This window comes from Hemiscyllium ocellatum, chromosome 29 (genome assembly GCF_020745735.1).
Source record: "Hemiscyllium ocellatum isolate sHemOce1 chromosome 29, sHemOce1.pat.X.cur, whole genome shotgun sequence".
Classification (NCBI taxonomy): Eukaryota; Metazoa; Chordata; class Chondrichthyes; order Orectolobiformes; family Hemiscylliidae; genus Hemiscyllium; species Hemiscyllium ocellatum.
Window position 1 is genome coordinate 15224846 of NC_083429.1, and position 24658 is coordinate 15249503.

Sequence of the window (24658 nt, forward strand, 5' to 3'; positions counted from 1 at the left end):
ATCTTGGAGTAGATATGCACAAATTGTTGAACATAGCAGGTCAGGTTGCGAGAGCACAAGCATATGACTTGCTTGGCTTCATCATTCTCCTTGAAGCAGAGAAGATTGAGAGGAGATTTGGCAGAGGTGTTCAAAATCATGACAGATCTGGACTGAATATATAGAGAGAAATTGTTCCCATTGATGGAAGGATCAATAACCAGAGGGCATGTAGAGTTTAAGGTTAACATAAGCAACGGCAATCATGAAATTAAAAAAGATGATATAGTGAGTGAATTAGGATTGGAATGCACGGTCTGAAGCATGGGGCAGTCAACTGAGGCTTTCACGAGGAAATTGGATGAGTAACTGGCAAGTCCAGTCAGTTCAATCTCAATGGTAGGAAAGTCTTTAAAAGCTACTTCAAACAAAATGAATAATTTTTTTTGCTTTTTCTTTTGGCATCGCTGGTAAGACCAGAATTTGTACCTTGTCCCCTTGCTCTCACATTCAGTTATTCTCCATTTCTTCCCTCACCCCACTATCATTTTGTCTCCACCTCCCTCCGTATCCTCCACTTCACCTTCCCCAATTCTGTACCCACAGATGAGAAAATCCATAATTCTAAACAGAGAACTCTCAATTTGCTGCACTGACAGAGATTCTCTATCTTAGCAATTAGTTGAGGACTTACTTGATATCTCTTGCGTCCTGGAAACAATGTGCAGCTGATACAAGCCAGCGATTAGATATCACTGAGGCTCCACATACGTTTCCTTTGTTCTTCAAATGGAGGCTGACCTGCCATGGCCATTCACCGGGCTCAGCTGCCACACCTCCCACAATACGAGAGTGCCTGTATGGCCGATATCCACAACCTGTCGACAAATCAGAAATCAGAGTTTGAGCGATCAGAGCTCACAGCTTCTGTACACTGCTGAGTTACATTTGCAGCAGATGTAATATTTTCCACATCACGGCACATGACCTAATGGTATAAAGATCTAATTCTTCTGCACAGAGCTGGATCACAAGCTCCTTCCCCAATCAAGTCAAGACAATTCTTGATGTAATGGCGATGATATGCTGTCCCTCCTAAGCATTGTGAAAATAAGCAGAAACAAAACTCAGACTTTAAGAATCGGTTTGGGATCACACTCTGCTCCTGGCTGTGTAGCTCAGATTCATTCATATCAAGCTACAAGACAACACGACGGTTTAATTCAACAATTGTGCTTTCTGGTTAACTTTAAAATGAACAAAAATAAAGCTGTTTAAAATGCAGTTATGAAATATAAAAACAACAAATTGGAAAATGGCTTGCATAAATGTCAGATCAACGTTCCCCTTCTCTCACTGTACTACACACTTTCACTGTACCCCACATATGTTGCCATCCTCTAATCTCTCATACTGAACACCATCTATGACTGCATCCTCTCTCAAAAACTGAACCCCATCCAATTCCCTTTCTCACTTATATCCTTTTCAATAGAAGGCACAAAAATCTTCCAAAGAATACTTGGTTTCATAAATAGGGACACAGAGACCAAAAACAAGGAGGCTATGATAAACGTGGACAAGTCATTAGTTTGACTTCAGCTAGAATATTGTGTACAGTTTCTGGGGCCCCACAGAACACAGCTGATCAAGTGCAGAAGTAGGATAGGAGTGAGAATAGAATTTGCTAGTGCTGTTGAGGAGGGTTTAAACCAATACGGTACGGGGATAGGAACCAATGCAGGAAATCACAGGGAAGTGAAATGGGACAAAAACAAAGGGCAGTAAAGGTAAAAGTGGGAGGCAGAAAAAATAACAATAAAAATCACAAGGATTCTAAAAGGGCATGCTTACGGAATCTTACTATATTAGAACAGCAGATGAGTAGTTCATTATTTTGTTACGCATTTCATTAGAGTTACAGTTAAATCAATTCTTTTGTTTTATTTTGTCTATATTTCAATGATAGTGTATAAATAACGCTTCCTTTGCTTCAAGCCTGGTAGTTTAACCAATCAAATTGCATCTGGAACACAACACCTGACACTTGCCTTTAAAATCAAAAAAAAGTTAGGGTCTAGGCTATCTCCTTGAGGGGGTTTGGTCTGATTCATAACTGTACTGAGGGAGGATGGTACATGATAATCAGCAGGAAATTTTCTTGCCTATGTTTAACCTGAAGCCATGAAGACCTCATGTGCTCTGGAGTCAATGTTGAGGAATTCCAAGGGAATTCCGTTCCAATTTTCTACCACTGTGTCACTGCCTCTGCTGGGTCCATCCTGCTGGTGGGACAGGACATATTCAGGGATGATGATGGTGGTGTCATATTCACGGAATCATGCCATACAGGCTAGGTCAGGCTGTATGTGACATTTTGGCACTAGTTTATACAGACTTTGCAGAGTCTACACAGTTGTTTTTGCCTTTGTCATTTCTGGTACCTTGGTCGATGCCAGATGGACCATGCTGTTTCAGTGGACTGGGGGAACTGTTTAAACTCTTAAATGGATCAGAAGCCAGAGGGCATAGAGGGCAAACAAACACAGAGTGAAAAGAAACCTTCACACTGTGAGTAGTTAGAATTTGGGTACACGGCCTGAAGTGCAGTGAAGGTAATTGCAATTAACTTTCAAGAGGGTATTATTTCTGTTAAACAATCATCTGATATGTAGAGTTACAAGGAAAGGCAGGAAATTGAAATTAAGTTCAAATACTTTAAAAGCCAGTGCAAATATAATAGGCTGATTGCCTTCATTGGTCTGAGCAAAGAGTATAAAAATTGGCAAGTCATGTTGCAGCTGTGTAGAACTTTAGTTAGGCCACATTTGGAATATTGTACACAGTTTTGGTCACCACACCACAAGAAAGATATGGAAGCTTAGGAGTGGGTATAGAAACAGTCTGTAGTCTGGTTGGAGGGTGTAAGCTATGAAGAGAGATTGGACAAATTTGGTTTGTTTTCACTTGAACATCAAAGGATGAGGGTGACCTGATAGAAGTTTACAACATTATTAAAGAACACCAGGTTCAACTGATTTATTAGGAAGCACTAGCTTTCAGAGCACTGCTCCTTCAGAACTGAAACTAGCATGGTCATTCTAAAAGATTATAGTCCAACATGTTTAATGGGAAGCACACTAGCAGGTGGTAGTGGAAAGCTCAATCTTAACACACAGAATTTATAGCAAAAATTTACAGTGTGATGTAACTGAAATTATACATTGAAAAATTGATTGTCTGTTAAACCTTTCATCTGTTAGAATACCGTGATAGTTCGGTATCACCTGATGAAGGAGCGTCACTCCGAAAACTAGTGTGCTTCCAATTAAACCTGTTGGACTATAACTTGGTGTTGTGTGATTTTTAACTTTGTACACTCCAGTCCAACACCGGCATCTCCAAATCATTCTAAAAGATGAGAGACTTAAACAATCCAGATCTTTTTCAATAAATCATTTCAGTTACATCACACTGTATACTTTTGCTATAAATTCTGTGTCTTACGATATTATACTCCACAACCACCTAATGAAGGAGCAGCAATTTGAAAGCTAGTGCTTCCAAATAAATCTGTTGGACTGTAACCTGGTGTTGTGATTTTTAACTTTGTACACCCCAGTGCAACACCTGCACCTCCAAATCATAACGTTATTAGAGGTGTCAATTGTTGGAGTCTTTTGCTTGGGGTATAAATGTCAATTGCTATGGGACATCGATTTAAGGTAAAAGACAGTAAATTTAAACGAAATGTGAGAAGCAGGTTCTTTTCATACAGAGTGCCTGGAATGCACTGCCAGAGGGTGGTGCTGGAGCCAAATACAATAGCAACACTTGAGAGGCATCTTAACAGATATATAAATAGGCAGTTGGGTACAGAGTGTGCAGACGCAAAAGGTTCTTAGGGTAAAAGAGATCATGCGTCAGCACAGATCAAAGAGCCTGTTTCTGTGCTGCACTCTTCTTTATATCCTTTTATAAATAACAACGGGGCATTTATATGATTTTAACACTATCATGGAGAGATAACAAGGCTTTAAGCAAAGTTGATAAATTTATGAGAGTTCTTTGAGGATGTAACAAGCATTTAGATTTTCAAAAGATGTCACATAAAAGGCTACCACACAGGCAAAGAGCTTGTGATATTGAGGGATAATATATCAAATAGGTAGAGAATTGATTTGCTCACAAGAAATAAAGAACCAGTATAACTAGCTTATTTTCAGGTAGGCAAACTATAGCTACTGGAATGCTGCAGGGATCACTGATTTTCCAATACTTTAACATTTTCCAACCTGTAGTCACGACATGGCTGAAAGGGCCAACCATGTTGTTGCCAGATTTGGTGACAGCACAAAGCTACGTACGAAATCAAATTCTTAGGCGAACACATCGAGTCTGAAATGGGGCATAGAGAAGTGAGCCTCAAAAATTTGGTAGCACCATATGTGAAAGTGTGAAGTTGTCCACTTTGGCATGAAAACAAACAGAAAATAATTTAAGTGGAGATGTATTTTAAAATACTGCAGAGAAAGTGATCATTTTGTATGGCCACTGATCGAGTGACTGTCAGGTAATGAAGGCCACAGTAAAATTATGGTTAATTGGGATCACATTTACGTGAATATTGACAGGGGTGGGGACTCTGACAGGAGATATATTGATTGGTTGAAGGGGGGGTTAAGTCATGTCAAGAAATTGCCCAGATGATTATTAACTGGATGCAGGAGGATACAGTACAGGAGATGGATAGAGTAAAAACAGCACTACAAGGAGTAGATGAAGGCTTCTGACAGGCCCCAGGACCCTTCACAATCGAGAAGACCAGCAATGATCAACACCTTAGACATAGCAGAATTAAAAAAACAGAAAATGCAAGTTATTAGTAGAGCAAGTTAGCAGGATCAGGTATAATTAGGCCAAATAAGTCAGGAAAATCCCAGGTGACCCTAAATGCAATTAATTTTATGAAGTACCTTCAGGATATGACAAACCTGATCATTGACCATACAGCCACCAGTTTTAAGGAGGCACACGAGGCTGAGATACGTTAGCTGAACATTGACCATGATTAGTACAATTTATTGCAACTTGAAGCACACCAAGTACCAAATTGGGTGTATGGTAAGCAACTTTTTAAAAAAAAGAGTGGTTGCAGACAAGCAATCCCTCTGTCATCTTTAGAAGTCTGACGCTAACCAATTGAGTACTGGGCACCCACAATGATGTGGGAGGGGTGTGTGTGTGTGTGTGTGTGTGTGTGTGTGTGTGTGTGTGTGTGTGTGTGTGTGTGGTGTTGTGGTGGGGGGGAGGAAGAGTGTTGGGGGGGTGAGTGTGGGGAGGGAATGTGTGGGGAGGGGGTGTGTGTCGGGGGGGGGGAAGGGTGTGGGGGAAGGGTGTGGGGAGGTGGTGTGTGTGTGCGTATATTGTGGAGGTTTAGGTGTTTGTGTAGGGTGCTGGTGGAGAAAAGATGTTGATAGTTCAGATTAAGTGACTGGAATGTGAGAATGTGTCGAACTGCCTGACTTGTAAATACCCACTGGGGTTGGGGGGGCAGGGATAGAGGACATGGTGACGGAGAGTGTAACAAATAACATTAAAAAAAGGGGAAAAAAATGGGAGTTGGTTCACAATTTGAAGGTGTTGAACTTAATATTAAATGTCATCACAAGACAGAAACTTGCAAATTGTGGTTTCAGTTCTTGTGAAAATTAGTCATTATCTATTTGCCTGTGAAGAATCAGTTGTTTTTTGCAATATTCTGCTGTGGGACAGATGCACTACATGGTGACAGCTGCCATGAACTATACCATGGGACAGAAACAGTGCCCTTTGAAGCAACATAATGTAGCCGTCGAAAATGTGACCTCAGACCTGGTTATTGGGAGACAAACCTTGCCTTGGCCAATAACCCAAGTGGTAACGAGGGAAATTCTCTAACGATTCAATGCACCAATACTGATCAAGATCTGTCAAGGCATGTTGCCATCGATTTGCTCCCAATTCCACACCTAACAGCAGATTGGACGCAAATTGCGGAAGAGGCAAAAGGAGATAATCCATCAAACTAAACACACCAAAACAATTAGAATGCGTGTTGATAATGTAAATGGAATTTTGTGAGACTCTGCGGCTGTAATATTGACTGTAATACACAACAAGTATCACTTCAGAAGGCAGAAAAATTAAATTATATCAAGGTTAGAAGGTGAAGTTGTAACAAAACAGAAGGGATGATTGTTATTATAAAAGGGATCATGTGAATCAAGTCACTGGGATTGAATGTGATCCCATGAGCAGTTAGCAGAATGAAAGGAAAATGACCCTAAGATTTGGATTTGTAAGAGGGAGATGTTGGCCAGTGGCTGTTCACAGCAGCTTGTGAATTCAAGTTACTGCAGCCCTAGCCACTGTCTTGTGCTGGCTGGAACAAGTTCAAATCTAGTCAGTTCAGGGGAATGAATCAAGGTGTAAATCATGATCTGGTGGAAAAGTAATGAAGTAATTCTAAGAGAGTGTCCTTGGAGTGAGGTCATAGCGGGAAGACACAGGATCACCAAATGAGCCAAAGAAAAAGACAATACAATTGGATAAGATAATGAAAAAGGATTAGAACAAAGAATTTTGGGCATTCTAGCAGTGAAAACTTTGGAGACCGACCTTTACTGAAGTTGAGGACTCTCTGCTTGGAAGCGTAGCGATTACACAGAGAATCTGGGAATTGCCTAGTCAGCCTGAGCTCCTGTTCTTGGGTTTTAGCCTTTACTTTCGGAGACTGTTAAGTGGAACGTTTGAAAAAGCTAGTGGGTGTGCACATACATTTGAGTTTTGTATGAAGTGCATGCCTGCTTTTAACCCTTTCTAAATTGTATGTTTGTTTTAACTAACCAATAAATTTGATTCAGACTTAACTCCTTTCCTCCTTGCACTGACCCAATAACTGTTGCTAAGGGTGGTAACCAGGCAACGCTGTCAAGGGCTTTTTTTGCCACACCCAGAACTGCTGTCGAACCAAGGGGTGCTTGCGAGGCTCAGCTATTTCAGAGGACAGTTAATGGGCAGCATGGTGGCTCAGTGGTTAGAACTGCTGCCTCACAGCCAGGGGACTGGGTTCGATTCCAGTCTCAGGCAACTGTCTGTGGGGGTTTCCTCTGGATGCTCCAGTTTCCTCCCATAGTCCAAAGTTGTGCAGGTTAGGTGAATTGGCCGTGCTAAATTATCCATAGTGTAGGTTAGGTGCATTAGTCAGGAGTAAATGCAGAGTAATAGGGTAGGGGAATGGGTCTGGGTGGGATTGTCTCTGGAGGGTTGGTGGGGCAAACTGTAGGATTCTATGATTCGAGTTAAGGATCAAACATATTGCTGTGATCCAGAACAGGAAAAATCAGATTTCCTTCCCCACGGATTAGCAAGTAGAATTTTAAAAGACTCAGTTATGAGGAGAGATTGGATAGACTGGGTTTGTTTTTCCTAGAGCAGAGGAGGCTGACGTGGGGGATCTGACGGAGGTAAACAAAAATTATGAATGGTATAGAGGGAGTAGATCATGAGAGTATTTTCTGCATGGCAGGTGTGTCAGAGATCAGAAGGCATAAGTTTAAGGTGAGGAGTAAATGGTTTGAAGGAGATCTGAGGAATTTTTTTTCACCCAGAGACAGTGGTAGAACAGGTAGTCTCAACATTTAGCCAGCATCTGGATAAGCACTTAAAATGTAATAAGCTATGGACCAAGAGTAGGTAGATGGGATTGGTGTAGTTTAGTGTTTGTTGGTCAGTATAGACATGCAGAGGTAAATTGGTTTAGCTCAATTGGCTGGGTTGTTGGTTTACAGAGTAGTGGGACGCCAACAGCATCGGTTCAATTCCCATCACCAGTTTGAGGTTACTCTTAAGGACACTCCTTCTCAATCTCTTCCCTTGCTTGAGGTGACCCTCAGTTTAAATCACCACCAGTCGCTTTTTTCAAAAACAAAGAGCAGCCTGTATGGTCTGGTAAGACTATGGTGATGCAGCAATAGGACATGCAGGACTCTATGACCCTCATATTTTGTGACTATGCTCCATGGTCACCTTCACTAGCTTTGAATTCCAAATGTTATTAACTGAATTCAAACTTACAAACTGCTGCAATGGTGGAATTTAAATCCTCTGGATTATTGGTCCAATGATATCCAATACCTCAATCAGACCTTATTAAATGGTGATGCAGGCTCAAGGGAATGGGAAAGATTCAGTTCAACCTTAAGTATCAAGCACACAGCAAAGGCTGTGATGCAGCAATAAACACTTACTGCAGTTCTGCTCATCTGAACCATCTTCACAATCCTTTGTTCCATCACACTCTGGATTCTTCTTTTGGATGCAGAGACCATTCTTACAACTGTAGGTATTAGAGGTGCAGGGGACCAAACCTTGTTCTACAAAGAGAAAATAAACATCTAATTATTCATCAGGCAGCTAATCAGTTTCACAACTCAATACTGCCTCACCAATCACTGCAAACTTCTTTTAAAAGTTTGCAACAAGGTAGAAGAAGAAAACAATGGCACAGGTACAACAGATGGCTAGACAAATGCTGTCCCGAAACATTTTCAGGGAAGGCAACTCAGGAGTGAGATCCTGTTGCTGCTTACCATTCTTGCAATCTTTCTCATCGCTTCCGTCTCCACACTCACTAACCCGATTGCATTTTTGTTCCTTAGGGATACACTTTCCATTTGCACATTTCATCTCTTCAGCATCACACTCTGAAAAATACAGAAATGACCAAGCATGAAGTTATTCCAATATCATTCTCCATCCAAAAGTACATCCTGTAGCCTTACGTGGAGAGAAATGTGGAAGAAAATAGGAGAGAGAAAAGTAAAAGTGGTTACTCGATGGGTAGTTCCAAAAGGCACCAAAAGGAATTTTCGGATGGGAAATATAAATTAGTAAACTAACTGAACCAAGAATGGCCACATCCCACAGAAGAAGACAAAAGTTAGAGAGGGGCAATGGAAGAGGTGGAGTGAGGAAGTTACTGAACTAATGAGAAATGTGGTAGAGAATGGCAGGTGGGAGGACAGATTAAGGAATTATTGTAGCTATAATGGGTCAAAGTACTTACCGCAATTCATCTCATCACTGTTATCACCACAGTCGTCAACACCATCGCATCTCCAGAACATGGATTTACACAGACCGATATTACACCTGAACTGGTCTTTGGTGCAAACTGCGATGGAGGGAGAAGAAATCAGTAACATAACAGTGTGGATCTATCAACCTCACCCAGGGTTACCTCACTGTTCTTTTGTGGAATTGATTTCTAGATTTTGACAATCTGTTGTGTCAAACAAGTGTTTTCTGACGTCATTCCCAAATGACAGCTCTGATTTTAAGATTACTACTTTGTTCTTGATTTCTGCAGAAGAATTTCCACCACACTAAAATCGAACATTTTAAACTTTTGAAGTATATTAAAATCTCGAGGTAAGACAAATTGAATTTGTACAGCATATCCTCATAACCTGATCTTCTATGTTACACATTAAAAAAAAACTTGGTGTGTCCAGAATGGAACAGTTCTTCAAATACAATTTGAATCATATTTTTTGCTTTGATAAATCTGCACCATTGCTGACTGATTATTTCTTGTAAGTGTACACTGTGTGTACATGGCCAACTAAATCTCTTAGCTACTCCAGTTACTGGTTTGTCACAAGACAGATGATCTCTTTCTACTACACAGTGCCCAGCCCTGTCTTAGGCTCTCGTGATGCAGTGATACGTTTGTGCTAGATAGCCTGAGTTCAAGAATTGTGTGATCTGGTTGATTTAAAAAAAAGCTACAAAGCCCTGTTGGTTCAGGTCATAAGGAGCAGTGTATGCACATTAGTTTGATTTAATATACAGAATTAAATCGGTAATCAATAGAAGAAGCCACTTAAGATCTGTCAAGTTCAATTGCTAATTGCTTTCTCTTTTTAGCAGTTTTTCCAGAACGTTCAGCTAAATTAACCACTCCTAACCAGGGGAAAGAGGAAAAGGCAGGCACAGATTGTGGATTGATTAAAGGTCACGCAGAGATCATGACTGTCTTGCTTAGGCCGACAGATGGAGCTATCTGCCTATATTAGGAATCTACACAGTGGCCTACCCTCTATTTTCACAGAAGTAGTGAATTAGTTTTCGACTGCTAATTCCCTAAACGTTGAAATTCTACCCTAAATCTGTCTAGCCACTCTTAGGTCAATCTATAGTGATCACATTTGGTCAACTGTCCTAACTGTTTCTGTTTGCAAAGTCTGTTATGAAATACCTTGGGATTTATTCTGCTAAAGGTAAGTACTGGAGGGTATGAGCTATAAGGTGAGACGAGAAAAACTTGGGTTGTTTTCTCTGGACTAACAGAGGCTGAGCAGAGACTTAATAGAAGTCTATAAAATTATGAGATGCATAAATAGAGTTGACTGTCAGAATCATTTTTCCCCAGAGTTGAAATGTTTAAAACCAGAGGGCATGTATTGAAGGTGAGGGGAGAAGTTCAAAGGAGATGTGAGGGGTAAGTTTATTTTTTACAGTGTATGGTAGAAATCTGCAACCCACTGCCAGAGATAGTGGTGGTGAAGGTAGATATGATAAGGATGTTGAAGGGAATTTTAGATAACTACATGAATGTGCAAGCAATAGAGGGATATGGAGCAAGGCAGGCAGCAGGGATTAATTTAGTTTGGTGACATATTTGGCACAATGTTGTGGGCTGAAGGGCCTGTCTCTGTGCTGTACCATACTATGTTCCATATAAATGCAATTTATTCTTTTAGTAATATCTGTGATACTTTAAACCAAGTCAAACTCTGTTTAGAGAGAAATTGGAGTATCCTATGCTAATTCAGTTTTCAATGGAAAATCTCACCATTGATCTGCAGAACCTCTGCACCTTTGAAGGAATTATTCAAGGACAATTATTCTGAAGACAACAGAAGGAAGAATAATATCAATTATTAAATTGACTTTGCAAAGTTGATGAATTCACGGCTGAATGTATTTCATGCCAACAAGCATTTTGAAGATTCTGTGTAACAGCTATGGTGATAAAAAGTCAAGACATCTCTTTACACAGCAGCAAAAGTTGAAATGCATCAATTGTGGGACTCAATGTTTAAGCCATTTAAACCAGGACTGCAATGATAAGGTGCTACTAAATTTTCAACAAGATTTAAAAATTGACAAGAAAAATTCTAGATGCACAAAAGCAACCAACATCATTGAAAATGTTTCAGCTCCAAAACTGCATCTTGAATTACAATATATCTTCTCAGTTGGAACAGATATCTCAAATAAAAGGAAATACATTTCTTACTATATTTGTTATAGGGTCATAGAAGTGCACAGCACAGAAAGAGACCTTTGGCATATCGTGGATGTACAATTCAAACAACAAACTATTCTAATTCCTTAGCCTTGTATGCTTTGGCATCGCAAGTGCACTCTAAATGCTTCTTAAATGTTCAAGGGTTCTCCCATTTTTACAGGGACAGTTCCTGATTCCTAACACCCTCTGAGTGTAAAATCTTTCCCTTACATCTCCTCTAAATGTCTGACCACTTACCTTTAATCTATGCTCCAGATCAATGATTCCTGTCAAGGGGAAAACTTGCTCTTTGTCTAGCCTATCTATGCCCCTCAATTAAGATAGGAGCAGAAGGCGGCCATTCAGCCCTTCAAGCTTGCTCTGCCATTCATCACGATCATGGCTGATTATCCAACTCAATAGCCTAATCCTGCTTTTTCTCCATTACCTTTGATCCCATTCGTCCCAAGGGCTATATCTAGCCACCTCTTGAATACAGGGAGAAAGTGAGCACTGCAGATGCTGGAGATCAGAGTCGAAGAGTGTGGTGCAGAGAAAGCATAGCTGGACAGGCAGCATCCGAGAAGCAGGAGAATCGACGTTTTGAGCAGAAGGTCTTCATCAGGAATGCAGTTGTGGTGAAGCCTCCTGAATACAGTCACTCTTTTGGCATCAACTACATCCTGTGGTAATGAATTCCACAGGCTCACCACTCTTTGGGTGAAGAAATATTCGCTCATCTCCACCCTAAATGGTCCACCCAAATCCTCACACTGGAGCACACCTACCATCAGGAACATCCACCCTGTCTATTCATGTGCCCTCTCAATCTCCTCTGCTCTAAGGTAAACATGATGTGGAGGTGCTGGTGTTGGACTGGAGTGGAAAAGTTAAAAATCACTACTCCAAGTTATAGTCCAACAGATTTATTTGGAAGGACAAGCTTTCAGAGCATGACCTGACAAAGGAGCACTCCGAAAGCTTGTCCTTCCAAGTAAACCATAACATGGCGTTGTGTGAATTTTAACTAAGGAAAATAATCCAACATAATCTCTCTTCATAGCCAAATTCTCTAACCCAGGCAACATCTTGGTAAATCTCCTCTGTCACTTCTCCAGTGCAATCACATCCTTCCTTTAATGTGGATTCCAGACTGCACATAATACTCCAGCCATGGCCTAACCAACATTTTGTACAGCTCCAGCATAACCTTCCTGCTTTTAAACTCGAAGACTCAGCTAATAAAGTCAAGTACACTATAAGTCTTCTTAATTCCTGTATCCACCTTAAGGAACCAGTGGACATTCACATCAAGATCAATCTAGCACTTCATTGATTCTGTTGCCTGGTTTTTCCTGACCAAGTGGATTACCTCACAATTAGCTAGAGTAGTTTGTTGTAAAGATGGAAGAGCCCATGCTAAATAACTGATTTTTCACTTGAAGCAATAGCCCTGTTTCTCTTGGCATAGATGCTGCTGATGAACATACAGTTTTCAGCACTATTTTTATGTCAAATTTCCAGCATGCATAAGATTTTGTTTTAATAATGTGATGTTCTTCATTCCAACATGAGACAATCTAGAAGGGAGAGGCCGTGATATAAACCACATTCTATATTACTGATAATGTTTTTGTCTATGCAATTGCAACTTCACTCAATGCTGAAGCCATTAAATGACAAAAAAATTTAGGTTGGGCACTATTGTCATGTGATTGTTCTGAAGGCTTTCATGTTTTGAGAAAGAACATCTGAAGGCAAAAGTAAAAAGACAGTCTCAAATGAGATATATTCTGGAGACCAAGCTCCTGCTCCCAACCCTTTTTTTTAAATTTACTAAACTCCAGTTTTCTTCTCCCACTTCTTTCAGTCTGCCACCTTAAAAGACTAACCCACAATGATATAGTTAATTTGAGTGAGTGGGCAAAATTCTGGCAGATGAAATATAATGGGAAAATGCGAAGTTGTTCAAGATGGCAGGACGAATCGGAAAGCAGTCAGAGTCAGAGTCTTACAGCACAAACTGGTCCACGCCGACCAAAAGGAAAGATATAGAGGCTTTGGAGAGGGTGCAAAGAAGGATGCTGCCTGGACTGGAGGGCTTGCCCTATGTAGAAAGTTTGAATAAGCTCAGACTTTTCTCTCTGGAGAGGAGGAGGAAGAGAGGAGACCTGATCAAAGTATACAAGATAATGAGTGGAATAGATAGAGTCAATAGCCAGAGACTTTTCCCCAGGGCAGGATTGACTGGTACGAGGAATCATAGTTTGAAGATATTAGGAGGAAGGTATAAAGGAGATGTCAGAGGTAGGTTCTTTATGCGAGAGTTGTGAATGCATGGAATGCGTTCCAGCAGTGGTGGTGGAATCAGAGTCATTAGGAACATTTAAGCGACTGCTGGACATGCACCTGGATAGCAGTGAGTTGAGGAGCGTGTAGGTTAAGTTATTATATTTTACATTAGGATTATGGGTGGCACGGTGGCACAGTGGTTAGCACTGCTGGTTCACAGTGCCAAAGACCCAGGTTCAATTCCCTCCTCAGGCAACTGCCTGTGTGGAGTTTGCCCATTCTCCAAGTGTCTGCATAGGTTTCCTTTGGGTGCTCCAGTTTCCTCCCACAGTCCAAAAATGTACAGGTTAGGTGAATTGGCCATGCTAAATTGCCTCTAGTGTTAGAGGAATTGGTCTGGGTGGGTTGCTCTTCAGAGGGTCAGTGTGGACTTGTTGGGCTGAAGGGCCTGTTTCCACACTGTAAGTAATCTAATCTAATCTAATCTAAACCTCGGCACAACATCGTGGCCAAAGGGCCTGTTCTGTGCTGTACTTTTCTATGTTCTAAAATGCCCACCAATGTTAACCCCATTTCCCTGCACTTGACCCATATCCTCATAATCCTTTCCTATCCATGTATCTGTCCAAATCCCTTTTAAATATTGTTAATGTTGTTAACGCCTCAAACACTTCCACTGACAGCTCATTCCATATTCATACCACCCTCAGAAAATATTTATTCTCTCCTCTCTAACCTTAAACTGATACTTTCCAGTCCTTGATTCCCCAACCCTGAAGACGGAGTGCATTTACCTTATCCATGATCTTATACAGTTCGAATAAAAATCCCCCCTCCAGTCTTCTAAGCTGGAGAAAAAATGTCCTAGCTTATCCAGCCTCTCCCTATAACTCAGACCATTGAGTCTTGGCAAACTCTTTGTAAATTTCTACTGCACTCTTTCCAATTTAATATCCTTCACATAGCAAAGTGACTGAAACTGAACACAATACTCCAAAGTGCGGCCTTAACAATGTCTTGTACAACTGCAATATAACTTCCCAACTTCTATACCCAGTGCCCTGTCTGATGAAGGCCAGTGTGCCAAAAGCCTACTTCACTGAGCTGACTACCTGTGACTCACTTTTCACCTGAACTCCAAGGTCCCTCTGTTCCACTATGCTCCTTAAGACCCTACCATTCACCATGAAACTCCTACTTTGATCTGACTTTGCAAAATGCAAGACCTCACACTTATCTATATTAAACTCACCTTGCCAATTCTCAGCCTACTTTCCCAGCTGAACAAGGTCCTGTTGCAATTTCTGATAACCTTTGCACTGTCCACGATATCATCAATTTTAGTGTCATCCACAAATTTACGAATCATGCCTCGTATATTCTCAACCAAATCACTGATGCAAATAGCAAACGGCAAAGTGCCCAGCACCAACTCGAGGCACTCCACTAGTCACAGACCTCCAGTCCAACAAGCATCCTTCCACTATTACCCTCTGCCTCCTACCATCAAGCCAATTATGTGTCAAATCTGCCAGCTCTCCCTAGATTCCATACAATCTAACCTTCCAGAGCAGACCACTATGTGGAACCTTATCAAAGGCCTTACTTAAACAGAAAACAACTGTAAAATTCTGAGATTATAGAGGGGTTTTGGGGTTCTAGTGCAGCAGTCAGAGAAAGTTAGTTGCAAGTACAGCATGGAAATCAAAAAAGCTAATGGGATGCTATCCTTTATTACAAGAGAAATTGAATACAAAAATAAGAATGGTAAAGCTTCACTTGTACAGGACATTGGTCAAACTTTATCTTGAGCAATGTGTGCAGTTTTGGTATTATTAAAGGAAGTAACAAAAGGAACTAGTTGCTGACATCCAAATTTGATCACACAACTATAATCACTGCACCACTGAGGATCTTCACTACATGAGCACTTCACTCTCAAAATCCTTCCCTAAAACCCTTTCTATCTCACTTTCTTCAAAGATATTCTTAAAGCATTTTAATTTTGCTAAGCTTTTGGTCATCTCATCCAATTTCTCCTCGAGTTTGCTTTATAGTTCATCTTTGGAACATTTCATTAGTATTCTAAATAAACACAAGCTCCTTTTCCTTTTTTTATGAAACCTTATTCAACTTACTATGCCCAAGCTGCTCCAGTACAATGACAACATTGGCATCTATGTGACAGTGTGGAAACTTGCTGAGGCAGGTCTCTGTTTAATTCTTCTTTGGCCTCAGGGGAAGTGCCAGAGGACTGGAGAACAAATAATGTGTTTCCACGTTTTCAGAGGGGTGGTAGAGAAAAACCAGGAAATTACAGATTGGTGAGTCTCACATCAATGGTAGGAAAACTACTGGAGAAAACTTTGAAAGAGTGAATTAATACCCAATTAGACAGGCATGGGTTAATTCACAATAGTCAGCATAATTTTGTCAGATAGAAGTCATGACTGACCAATTTGTTAGAAGTTTTTGAAAATGCAAACCAGTGTGTGAATGAGGGAAGTTTAGTTGAGGAAGTGTATATGGATTTTAGCAAAGCTTTCAACAACATCCCTCATGGGAGACTGATTAAGAAGTTTAAAGCACAGGGAATTGAGGGAAACTTGGAGAGATGGATCAGAAACTGGCTTAGGAATAGGACACAACGGATAGTGGTAGAAGGCTGTGCGAGAGACTGGAGGCTGGTTTCCAGTGGTATATCACAGGGGTCAGTACTGGAGCCCTTAAAGTTTGTTACATATATAAATGATATAGATGAAACTGTGAGGGCACTGTTAAGCAAATTTGGAGGGGACACTAAGAATTATAGTTTATAGGAGGATATAAATGGTTTAGTCAGGTGGGCAAACGAGTGGCAGATGGTATTTACCCCGATAAGCCAAGGTATAGAAGAAACAAGATGAGGGAGTATTTAATGAATGGCAGGGCACTGAGTAGCTTAGAGGAACAGAGTGATCATGGAGAAACTATTCACAGATCCCTGAAGTCAGCACAGCACGTGAATAGGATAGTTAAGATAGCATATGAGACATTGTGGCATAAAGTATAGGAGCAAGGATGTAATGTGCAGAGCGTTGGTTAGGCCACAAATGGAGAACTTGTGTGCAGTTCTGGTCACCTCAATGCAGGAAGGATGTGATAGCACTACAAGGGATATAGAGAAGTTTCACCAGAATGTTGCCTGGGATGGAGAATTTGAGCTATAAGGAGATACTAAATAGGCTTTGACTGTTTTCTTTAAAGCAATGAAGACTGAGAGGAGACATGATTGAGGTGTATAAGATTATGGGTGTTATGGACAGGGTAACTAGAGTGCAGCTATTCATGTTGATTGAAGGGTCAATCATGACGGCAAAGTTTTAGAATAAGGGGCAGGAAATCCAGAGGGGATTTGGCTAAAAACATTTTTACTCAACAGGTGGTGGGAATCTGGAAAGCATCGTCGTAGAATGTAGTGGACACTGGTATTCATATGACATTTTAAAAATATTTTGACAAGTACTTCAAATATCACAATATTCAAGGATATGGGACAAATGCAGGAAATTGAGATTAGCGCACTTTCAGTGGTAGCTATGTAGGTAAAGACTTGATGGGCTAAAGGGCCTTTTCTGTGTGGTATGATTCCATGTCCTGTGACAAAAAGCAGAACAATTTAACCTGGCCACTTACCACCCCAGTCCTAAACTCTCAATTAGCAATATCCATGATTTGGGCTACAAAGTGGCAAGTGACGTTTGCTCCACACAAACAGTTCACAGAGAGATTTTGTTAGGTTAAGTAAGAGGACAAAATATTGGTAAATGGAGTGTAATATTATAAAATGTGAACTTATTAATTTTGGAAGGGAGATCAAAAGGACACAATATTACTGGCGTCCGGGATTAGGGATAATTAACACGGTTTTGTGAAGGGTAGGTCGTACCTCACAAACCTTACTGAATTCTTTCAGAAGGTGACCAAGCAGGTGGATGAGGGTAAAGTGGTTGATGTGGTATACATAGATTTCAGTAAGGCATTTGATGAGGTTTCCCATGGTAGGCGATTGCACAAAATACAGAGGCATGGGATTGAGGGTGATTTAGTGGTTTGGATCAGAAATTGGCTAGCTGAAAGAAGACAGAGGGTGTGGTTGATGGGAAATGTTCATCTTGGAGTTCAGTTACTAGTGGCGTACCACAAGGATCTGTTTTGTGTCCACTGCTGTTTGTCATTTTTATAAATGACCTGGACGAGGGTGTAGAAGGATGGGTTAGCAAGTTTGCAGGGACACTAAGGTCGATGGAGTTGTGGATGAAGTACTGAAGGATGTTGCAGGTTACAGAGGGACATAAATAAGCTGCAGAGCTGGGCTGAGAGGTGGCAAATGGAGATTAATGTGGAAAAATGTGAGGTGATTCACTTTGGAAGGTGCAACTGGAATGCCAAGTACTGGGCTATTGGTAAGATTCTTGGTAGAGTAAATGAACAGAGATATCTCGGTGTCCAGGTACATAGACCTCTGAAAGTTGCCACCCGGATTTAGGGCTGTTAAGAAGGCGGAATGTACGTTAGCTTTTATTAGCAGAGGGATTGAGTTTCGGAGTAACAATGTCATGCTGCTGCTGTACAAAACAGCGGCCCGGTCGCACTTGGAGTATTGTGTACAGTTCTGGTCACTGCATTATAGGAAGGATGTGGAAGCTTTGGAAAGGGTTCAGAGTGATTTACTTGGAAATTGCCTGGTATGGAGGGAAGATCCTATGAAGAAAGACTGAGAGACTTGAGGCTGATTTCATTAGAGAGAAGGTGGTTGAAACGTTACTTAATTGAGACACAAAAGATAATCAGAGGTTTAAAAAGAGTGGACAGTGAGAGCCTTTTTCCTCAGATGATGATGGCTAGCACGAGGGGACATAGCTTTAAATTGAGGGCTAATAGATATAGGACAGTTGTCAGAGGTAGCTTCTTTACTCAGAGTAGAAGAGGTGTGGAATGGTCTGCGTGCAACAGTAGTAGATTCGCCAACTTTAAGGTTATTTAAATGGTCACTGGATAGACATTTGGATGAAAATGGAATAGTGTAGGTTCGACGGGCATCAGATTGGTTCCACAGGTCAGCACAACATTGAGGCCGAAGAGCCTGTACTGTCCTATAATGTTCTATGGTGAGATTGCCTTCAGTAAAAGTTGAATTGTTTCAAAATCTAATTATAATCTAGAATAATGAAAGGTGATCTCATTATAACATAAATGATTGTTAAGGGGCTTGACAGGATAAACGTTGAAAGGATATTTTCCCTTCACGAGAGAGTCTCAGACCAAAGGGCATATTCTCAGAATAAAATGGATGGCTATTTAAATCTGAGGTGAGGCGGAATTCCTTCTCGCAGGGGCTTGAGTGTCTTTGCAACTCCTTCCCACCTTGAGCGCTATGGGGCCAGAGACCTTGTGCATATTTAAGGCTGAGACAAATTCTTGATCAACAGGGAAATCAAGGGTATGCAGAAAGGGCAGGAAAATAGATGTGAGGAATGTCATCAGAGCAGCCTCAGTCCTATCGAATGGCTACAATATGTCAGAAGCGAGAATTCCTGCAGTGTGTAATTCACATCTCAAAACCTATTCATCATCGACAAAACACAAATCAAGAGTGTGATAGAATACTTCCCATTTACCTGGATGAGTGTAGCTCCAACAACACAAGAAGGTTGGCACTATCCAGGACAGAGCAGCCCGCTAGATAGTCACCACATCTGCAATTAGTTACTCCCTCCCACCTTACAGTAGTGTCAACTACACTCAAGAATGCACTGCTGAAATTCAGAGTTCCTAAAACAGTATCATCCAAAACCATGACAACTACCATCTACAAGGATGAGGGTAGCAGACACATGAGAACACCACCTGCTAAATACCCCTCCAAATCACGCACCATGCTGTCTTGGAACTATATTGCTGTTCCTTTAATGTCATTAGTCAAAATCTTGGAATTCCCTCCCTCCCACCCAACAACATTGTGAACCAACCTACAGCAGTTCAAAGTACCACCTCATCAGATTTTCAATGGCAATTAGGGATGGGCTAGAAATGCTGGACCCACATGCCATGAATGAATGAAAAGTGATGTTGTTTCCTGGTTGGATCCCTAATTGTCCTTGAGAAAGTGATGCCAAGCTGCCTTCTTGACCTGTTGCTGTGTGTGGTTCAGATACACACACAGTGAATTAGGGAGGTAGTTCCAGAATTTCAAGTCAGTAACAGTGAAGGAATGTTGATGACTGGACTGGAGCACAGAAAGTTAGCAGCTTTGTGTTAGTCTTCTGAATTATTAAAACTATACCTCTTCCTGCTTTTAAGGAACAGCAAAACAAATTTTCATATTCAGAGTTAAGAGTACGAGCCACTGACAAGGTGAGCCTATTCCTGTATTGCAACCTCATTATAAGAGTTTTTAAATTCATTCTAGAAAACTATTAAAGCACTGGAATCATTGGAGATACAGGGAGAAGCATGTTTCAAGTTACTAGCAAAATAATTGCGGAGATATTTATGAAAAAAAACTCTCCCAGTCCAGCAACATTTCTGTTACAACTGTTGCCACTTCATAGAATCGGTTCCTGATTTCACATCACATACTCAGAGGATCATTCTTCAAAAAGGAGTTGAATAATTAATATTACTTGGGATGTAGCACTTTGTACAAATTAAGTTAACTCAGGTTGTTATCTTTTGGTTGGAGCTCAAGATACCCAGACTCATGCTGTTATATTTTATAGAGCATTGTTTCATTGTATACACTTTCTCATGCACTCACTCTTCCTGCTCTGTGGCTTTTGTCAATCTTTCAGCAGATGCTGTCCCAGAGCTTTCTTTTCTCATTCAGGATAGGGCACATATAGTACATTTCTCATAATTATAAGACACCTACAACACCCATTATTACACAGGCACAAGCCCATCCTCACCAAAAGAAAACATTTGGTAAAAAGGACACTCACTGCAGCCAATTTCATCGCTGTGGTCCCCACAGTCGTTCCAGCCATCACACTTCAGGTCCTTCCCAATACAATTGCCGTTCTTGCAAGCTAACTTGTCGGTACAGACTGTTTTTGGGAGGGTGGGGGTATGAGAGAGAGAGAGACAGACGGACAGACAGAGAAGATCTATTAGTTCTTAGATTTTCACAAACTGTTAATGATACTCATTGTTGATGTGTAAGCAAATGCAAAGCACTCTTCAGCAGCATTATCAGAGCAGATGTAGATAAATAACCAAAGTTACATTTCAAGGCAGTCACCAATAGTGGAGCAATTAAAATCAGGGAGACACACACTGAGAGTCGAGACAGACAGAGATAGATTTAGAACAACCATCTGTGAGCATATGCATGTTACATGAAATGAAGCTGAAGAGACATATCAGAGTGAGTTTGGGCTGCTTTAATCATTCTACGCATCACCTCCTTGTAACTTCCCATCGTTTCTCTCACCTGTCCCCACACCCTTAATCATCCCTCTGCAACTTACATGTACTCGGGTCGTAAGATTCAAAGGTAGCAAAAAATCCCCGATCTGACTCTGCTTCATTAGAGTGGAATCTCACTGTCATCTCATTTCCATGACCCAGTTTAATTTGTGTTGATTGCTTTCCACAGATCCTGAAACATGCACAGAACACATATATTCCAACAGCAACAAGTAGAGGGCTCTGCAAACACAGTAAAACTAGTCTGGATACTTAAAAGAAATTATGACATAATAATGAAGACCTATTGAGACAGGGACGTTCTCCCATTAAAAAGAGACGTCTATAGATGATTTAATCAGAGGGTCACCATGCCTAAGGTGAAGGGGGTGTGGGGTCAGGGAGAATGTTGAGGAGAGTCCTTCATGGTAACCTCAGCAGCTGCAGGAATTGAACCCATGCTGTTGGCCTCTCTGCGTTCAAGTCAGCCATCCAGCCAACTGAGTTAACCAACTCCCTTGTATTTGACCAACTTGTCAAATTTGTATTAAAAAAAACTTTCTTAAAGGTATAGAGATATATAAATAGAAAACATAGGTTTGGGAGGTGGAGGAATGCTAGCTGAAGGCAGGGCCATCAATGGTGGAGCACTTAAAACTGAGTAAGCTCAAAAACTTCGAACTGGAGGTGTAGAAGATCAAGGGACAGGAGGACATCGTCAAGGCTATTGAGAGATCAAAAATAACAATTTCAGAAGCAAAATCAGAACTAGTATGGGATACTAGTTTGGTCTCAGCTTTGTGCACGTTTTCTGGGCATGACGATCTAGGAAGTATGTATGCATTGGATAGAGGACACAAAATGATTATACAAATGGTTAAGAGATGAGGAAGTTATGTTGTTAAGATGGATTCGAGAAGCTGGGATCATTCTCCTTGGAGAAAAAGCTCTAGAGTGACAGAAGATCTTACAGTGTGTTAAAAATCATGAAGGGGACGTGGGGCTGGAACAGAGCTGACAGAAAAAATTCTTGGAGGCTCAGTGATTAGTACTGCTGCATCACAGCACCAGGGACCCAGCTTCGGTTCTAGCCTCGAGTGGAGTTTGCACAATTCTCCCCATGTGTATTTTGAATTTTTAGTGATTTTCTCTCTGTCTCAATTAATTGGATTTTAGGTTATCCTCTTCATTTGCTGTTCAGATGTTGACACTTTTCTCACGTCATTTGTATGATCTTTTGATATCTCTGCTATAAATTCTCTGCATACGTATCACTTGATGAAGGGGCAGCACTTCAAAAAATTATAATTTCAAATAAACCTGTTGGACTATACTCTGCAGTCATGTGACTTCAGGCGTTAAGAAGGCAGGAGACAAATTACTTGGTATAGTATTCCTGGACTCTGACCTGATCGTGTAGTCGCAATATGTATATGACTATTTGTGGTCAGTTTCTAGTCAACGGTAATCGTCCAAGATATAAACAGTGGGGGATTCAATTAAAGTCAAGGAACCGTGGCTAGAGTTTGTCTTGTTGGTGGTGGTCATTGCCTGGCACTTATGTGGTATGAATATCAAATGCTACTTGTCAGTCTAACCTGAGTTGTTTGGGTCTTGTTGCACTTGAACATGGGCTGCTTTAGTATCTGAGGAGTCACCAACGGTATTCAACATATGCAATGATTAATGAACATCCCCACTTCTGACATTATGATGGAAGGAGAGATTGAAGCAGTTTAAAATGATTGGGACAAAACACGAGGCCTAAAGAATGCCTACAATGACATGCTGACAGTCAGTCAGACAGAGCAGCTTGGCAGATATCTTTCAACTCCAGTAGCACTAGGGTTCCGGGATGTCATAGTCATTAGCATTCTGCAGCAGGTGTCACCAAAGAACTGACATAAAGCATTATAGTTTGGTTTCTGTTGTCACACTGAAAAGTGTGTAATTATTATAACCATGAAACTCTTATCTTCAGCTGATAAATGAAATTTCAATACTTAACCCGAGAGTGTATTTTGTGCAATATTGCAAGGTTCGTAGCTCAGGTTGAGGTTTAGGGCGTAGGTTTGTTCGCTGAGCTGTAGGTTTGATATCCAGTCGTTTCATTACCTGGCTAGGTAACATCATCAGTGGCAACCTCCAAGTGAAGCGAAGCTGTTGTCTCCTGCTTTCTATTTATATCTGTCTCCTGGATGGGGTTCCTGAGGTTTGTGGTGATGATATTTCCTGTTCGTTTTCTGAGGGATTGATAGATGGTATCTAGATCTATGTGTTTGTTTATGGCGTTGCGGTTGGAGTGCCAAGCCTCTAGGAATTCTCTGGCATGTCTTTGGTCAGTCCATTCCAGGATAGATGTGTTGTCCCCGTCGAAATGGTGGTTTTTTTCATCCGTGTGTAGGGCTACGAGGGAGAGAGAGTCGTGTCTTTTTGTGGTTAGCTGGTGTTCGTGTATCCTGGTGGCTAATTTTCTTCCTGTTTGTCCTACGTAGTGTTTGTGGCAGTCCTTGCATGGAATTTTGTAGATGACGTTAGTTTTGTCCATGGGTTGTACTGGGTCTTTTAAGTTTTTGTTTGAGAGTGTTGGTGGGTTTGTGTGCTCCTAGGATTCTGAGGGGTCTTAGTAGTCTGACTGTCATTTTTGAAACTTCTTTGATGTATGGTAAGGTGGTTAGGGTTTCTGGCTGTGTTTGGTTTGTTCTTGAGGAATCTGCGGACTGTATTTTTTGAGTATCCATTTTTCTTGAATACGTTGTATAGGTGGTCTTCCTCTATTTTCCAAAATTCATCTGTGCTGCAGTGTGTGGTGGCTTGTTGGAATAGTGCTCTGATACAGCTTTGTTTGTGTGTGTTGGGATGGTTGCTGGCGTAGTTAACAGAAAGAAAGTTAGCCACCAGGATATACGAACACCAGCTGGCCACCAAAAGACACAACCCTCTCTTCCTCGTAGCTCTACACACGGATGAAAAAAACCACCATTTCGACCGGGACAACACACCTGTCCTGGGACAGGCTAAGCAAAGACATGCCAGAGAATTCCTAGAGGCCTGGCACTCCAACCACAACGCCATAAACAAATACATAGATCTAGATACCATCTATCAACCTCTCAGAAAATGAACAGGAAATGACATCACCACAAACCCCAGGAACCCCATCCAGCTCAAAAATATAAATAGAAAGCAGGAGACAACAGCTTCACTTGGAGGTCGCCACTGATGATATTACCTAGGCAGGTAATGAAACGTCTAGATATCAAACCTATAGCTCAGCGAGCAAACCTACACCCCCTTGTGCAATATTCTCACCTACTCAGGTCGAAACATATCAAAAGCTTACATGACAATCTCACAATCAATATTACTGAGCAAGTCTTTGATGTAGTCAGTTATTATATTACAGGAGATGGCCATTCAGTCTATCAAGTCCTTGATGTGGAAGTGCCAATATTGGACGAGAGTGAACAAAGTTAAAACTTGCACACTAGGTTATAGACCAACAGATATATTTGGAAGCACTAGCTTTTAGAGAGGCATTCCGATCTTTATAAAATAGGCAACTGGGTTAGATAGAGGATCTGGATCGGCGCAGGCTTG

General features: G+C 41.0%; 1 protein-coding gene across 1 annotated transcript in view; it reads right to left on the minus strand.

Moving 5' to 3' along the window:
• LOC132829553 (suppressor of tumorigenicity 14 protein-like) overlaps nucleotides 1-24658 on the minus strand; it is a 121718-nt gene that overhangs the window by 9931 nt on the left and 87129 nt on the right. The window contains exons 11-16 of the mRNA XM_060846796.1: nucleotides 21121-21251; nucleotides 20593-20697; nucleotides 9089-9196; nucleotides 8613-8726; nucleotides 8271-8396; nucleotides 674-857 (exon numbers count right to left, since the gene is read on the minus strand). Of these exons, the coding sequence (XP_060702779.1) occupies nucleotides 674-857; nucleotides 8271-8396; nucleotides 8613-8726; nucleotides 9089-9196; nucleotides 20593-20697; nucleotides 21121-21251 (768 nt within the window). The remainder of the gene's footprint in view (nucleotides 1-673; nucleotides 858-8270; nucleotides 8397-8612; nucleotides 8727-9088; nucleotides 9197-20592; nucleotides 20698-21120; nucleotides 21252-24658) is intronic.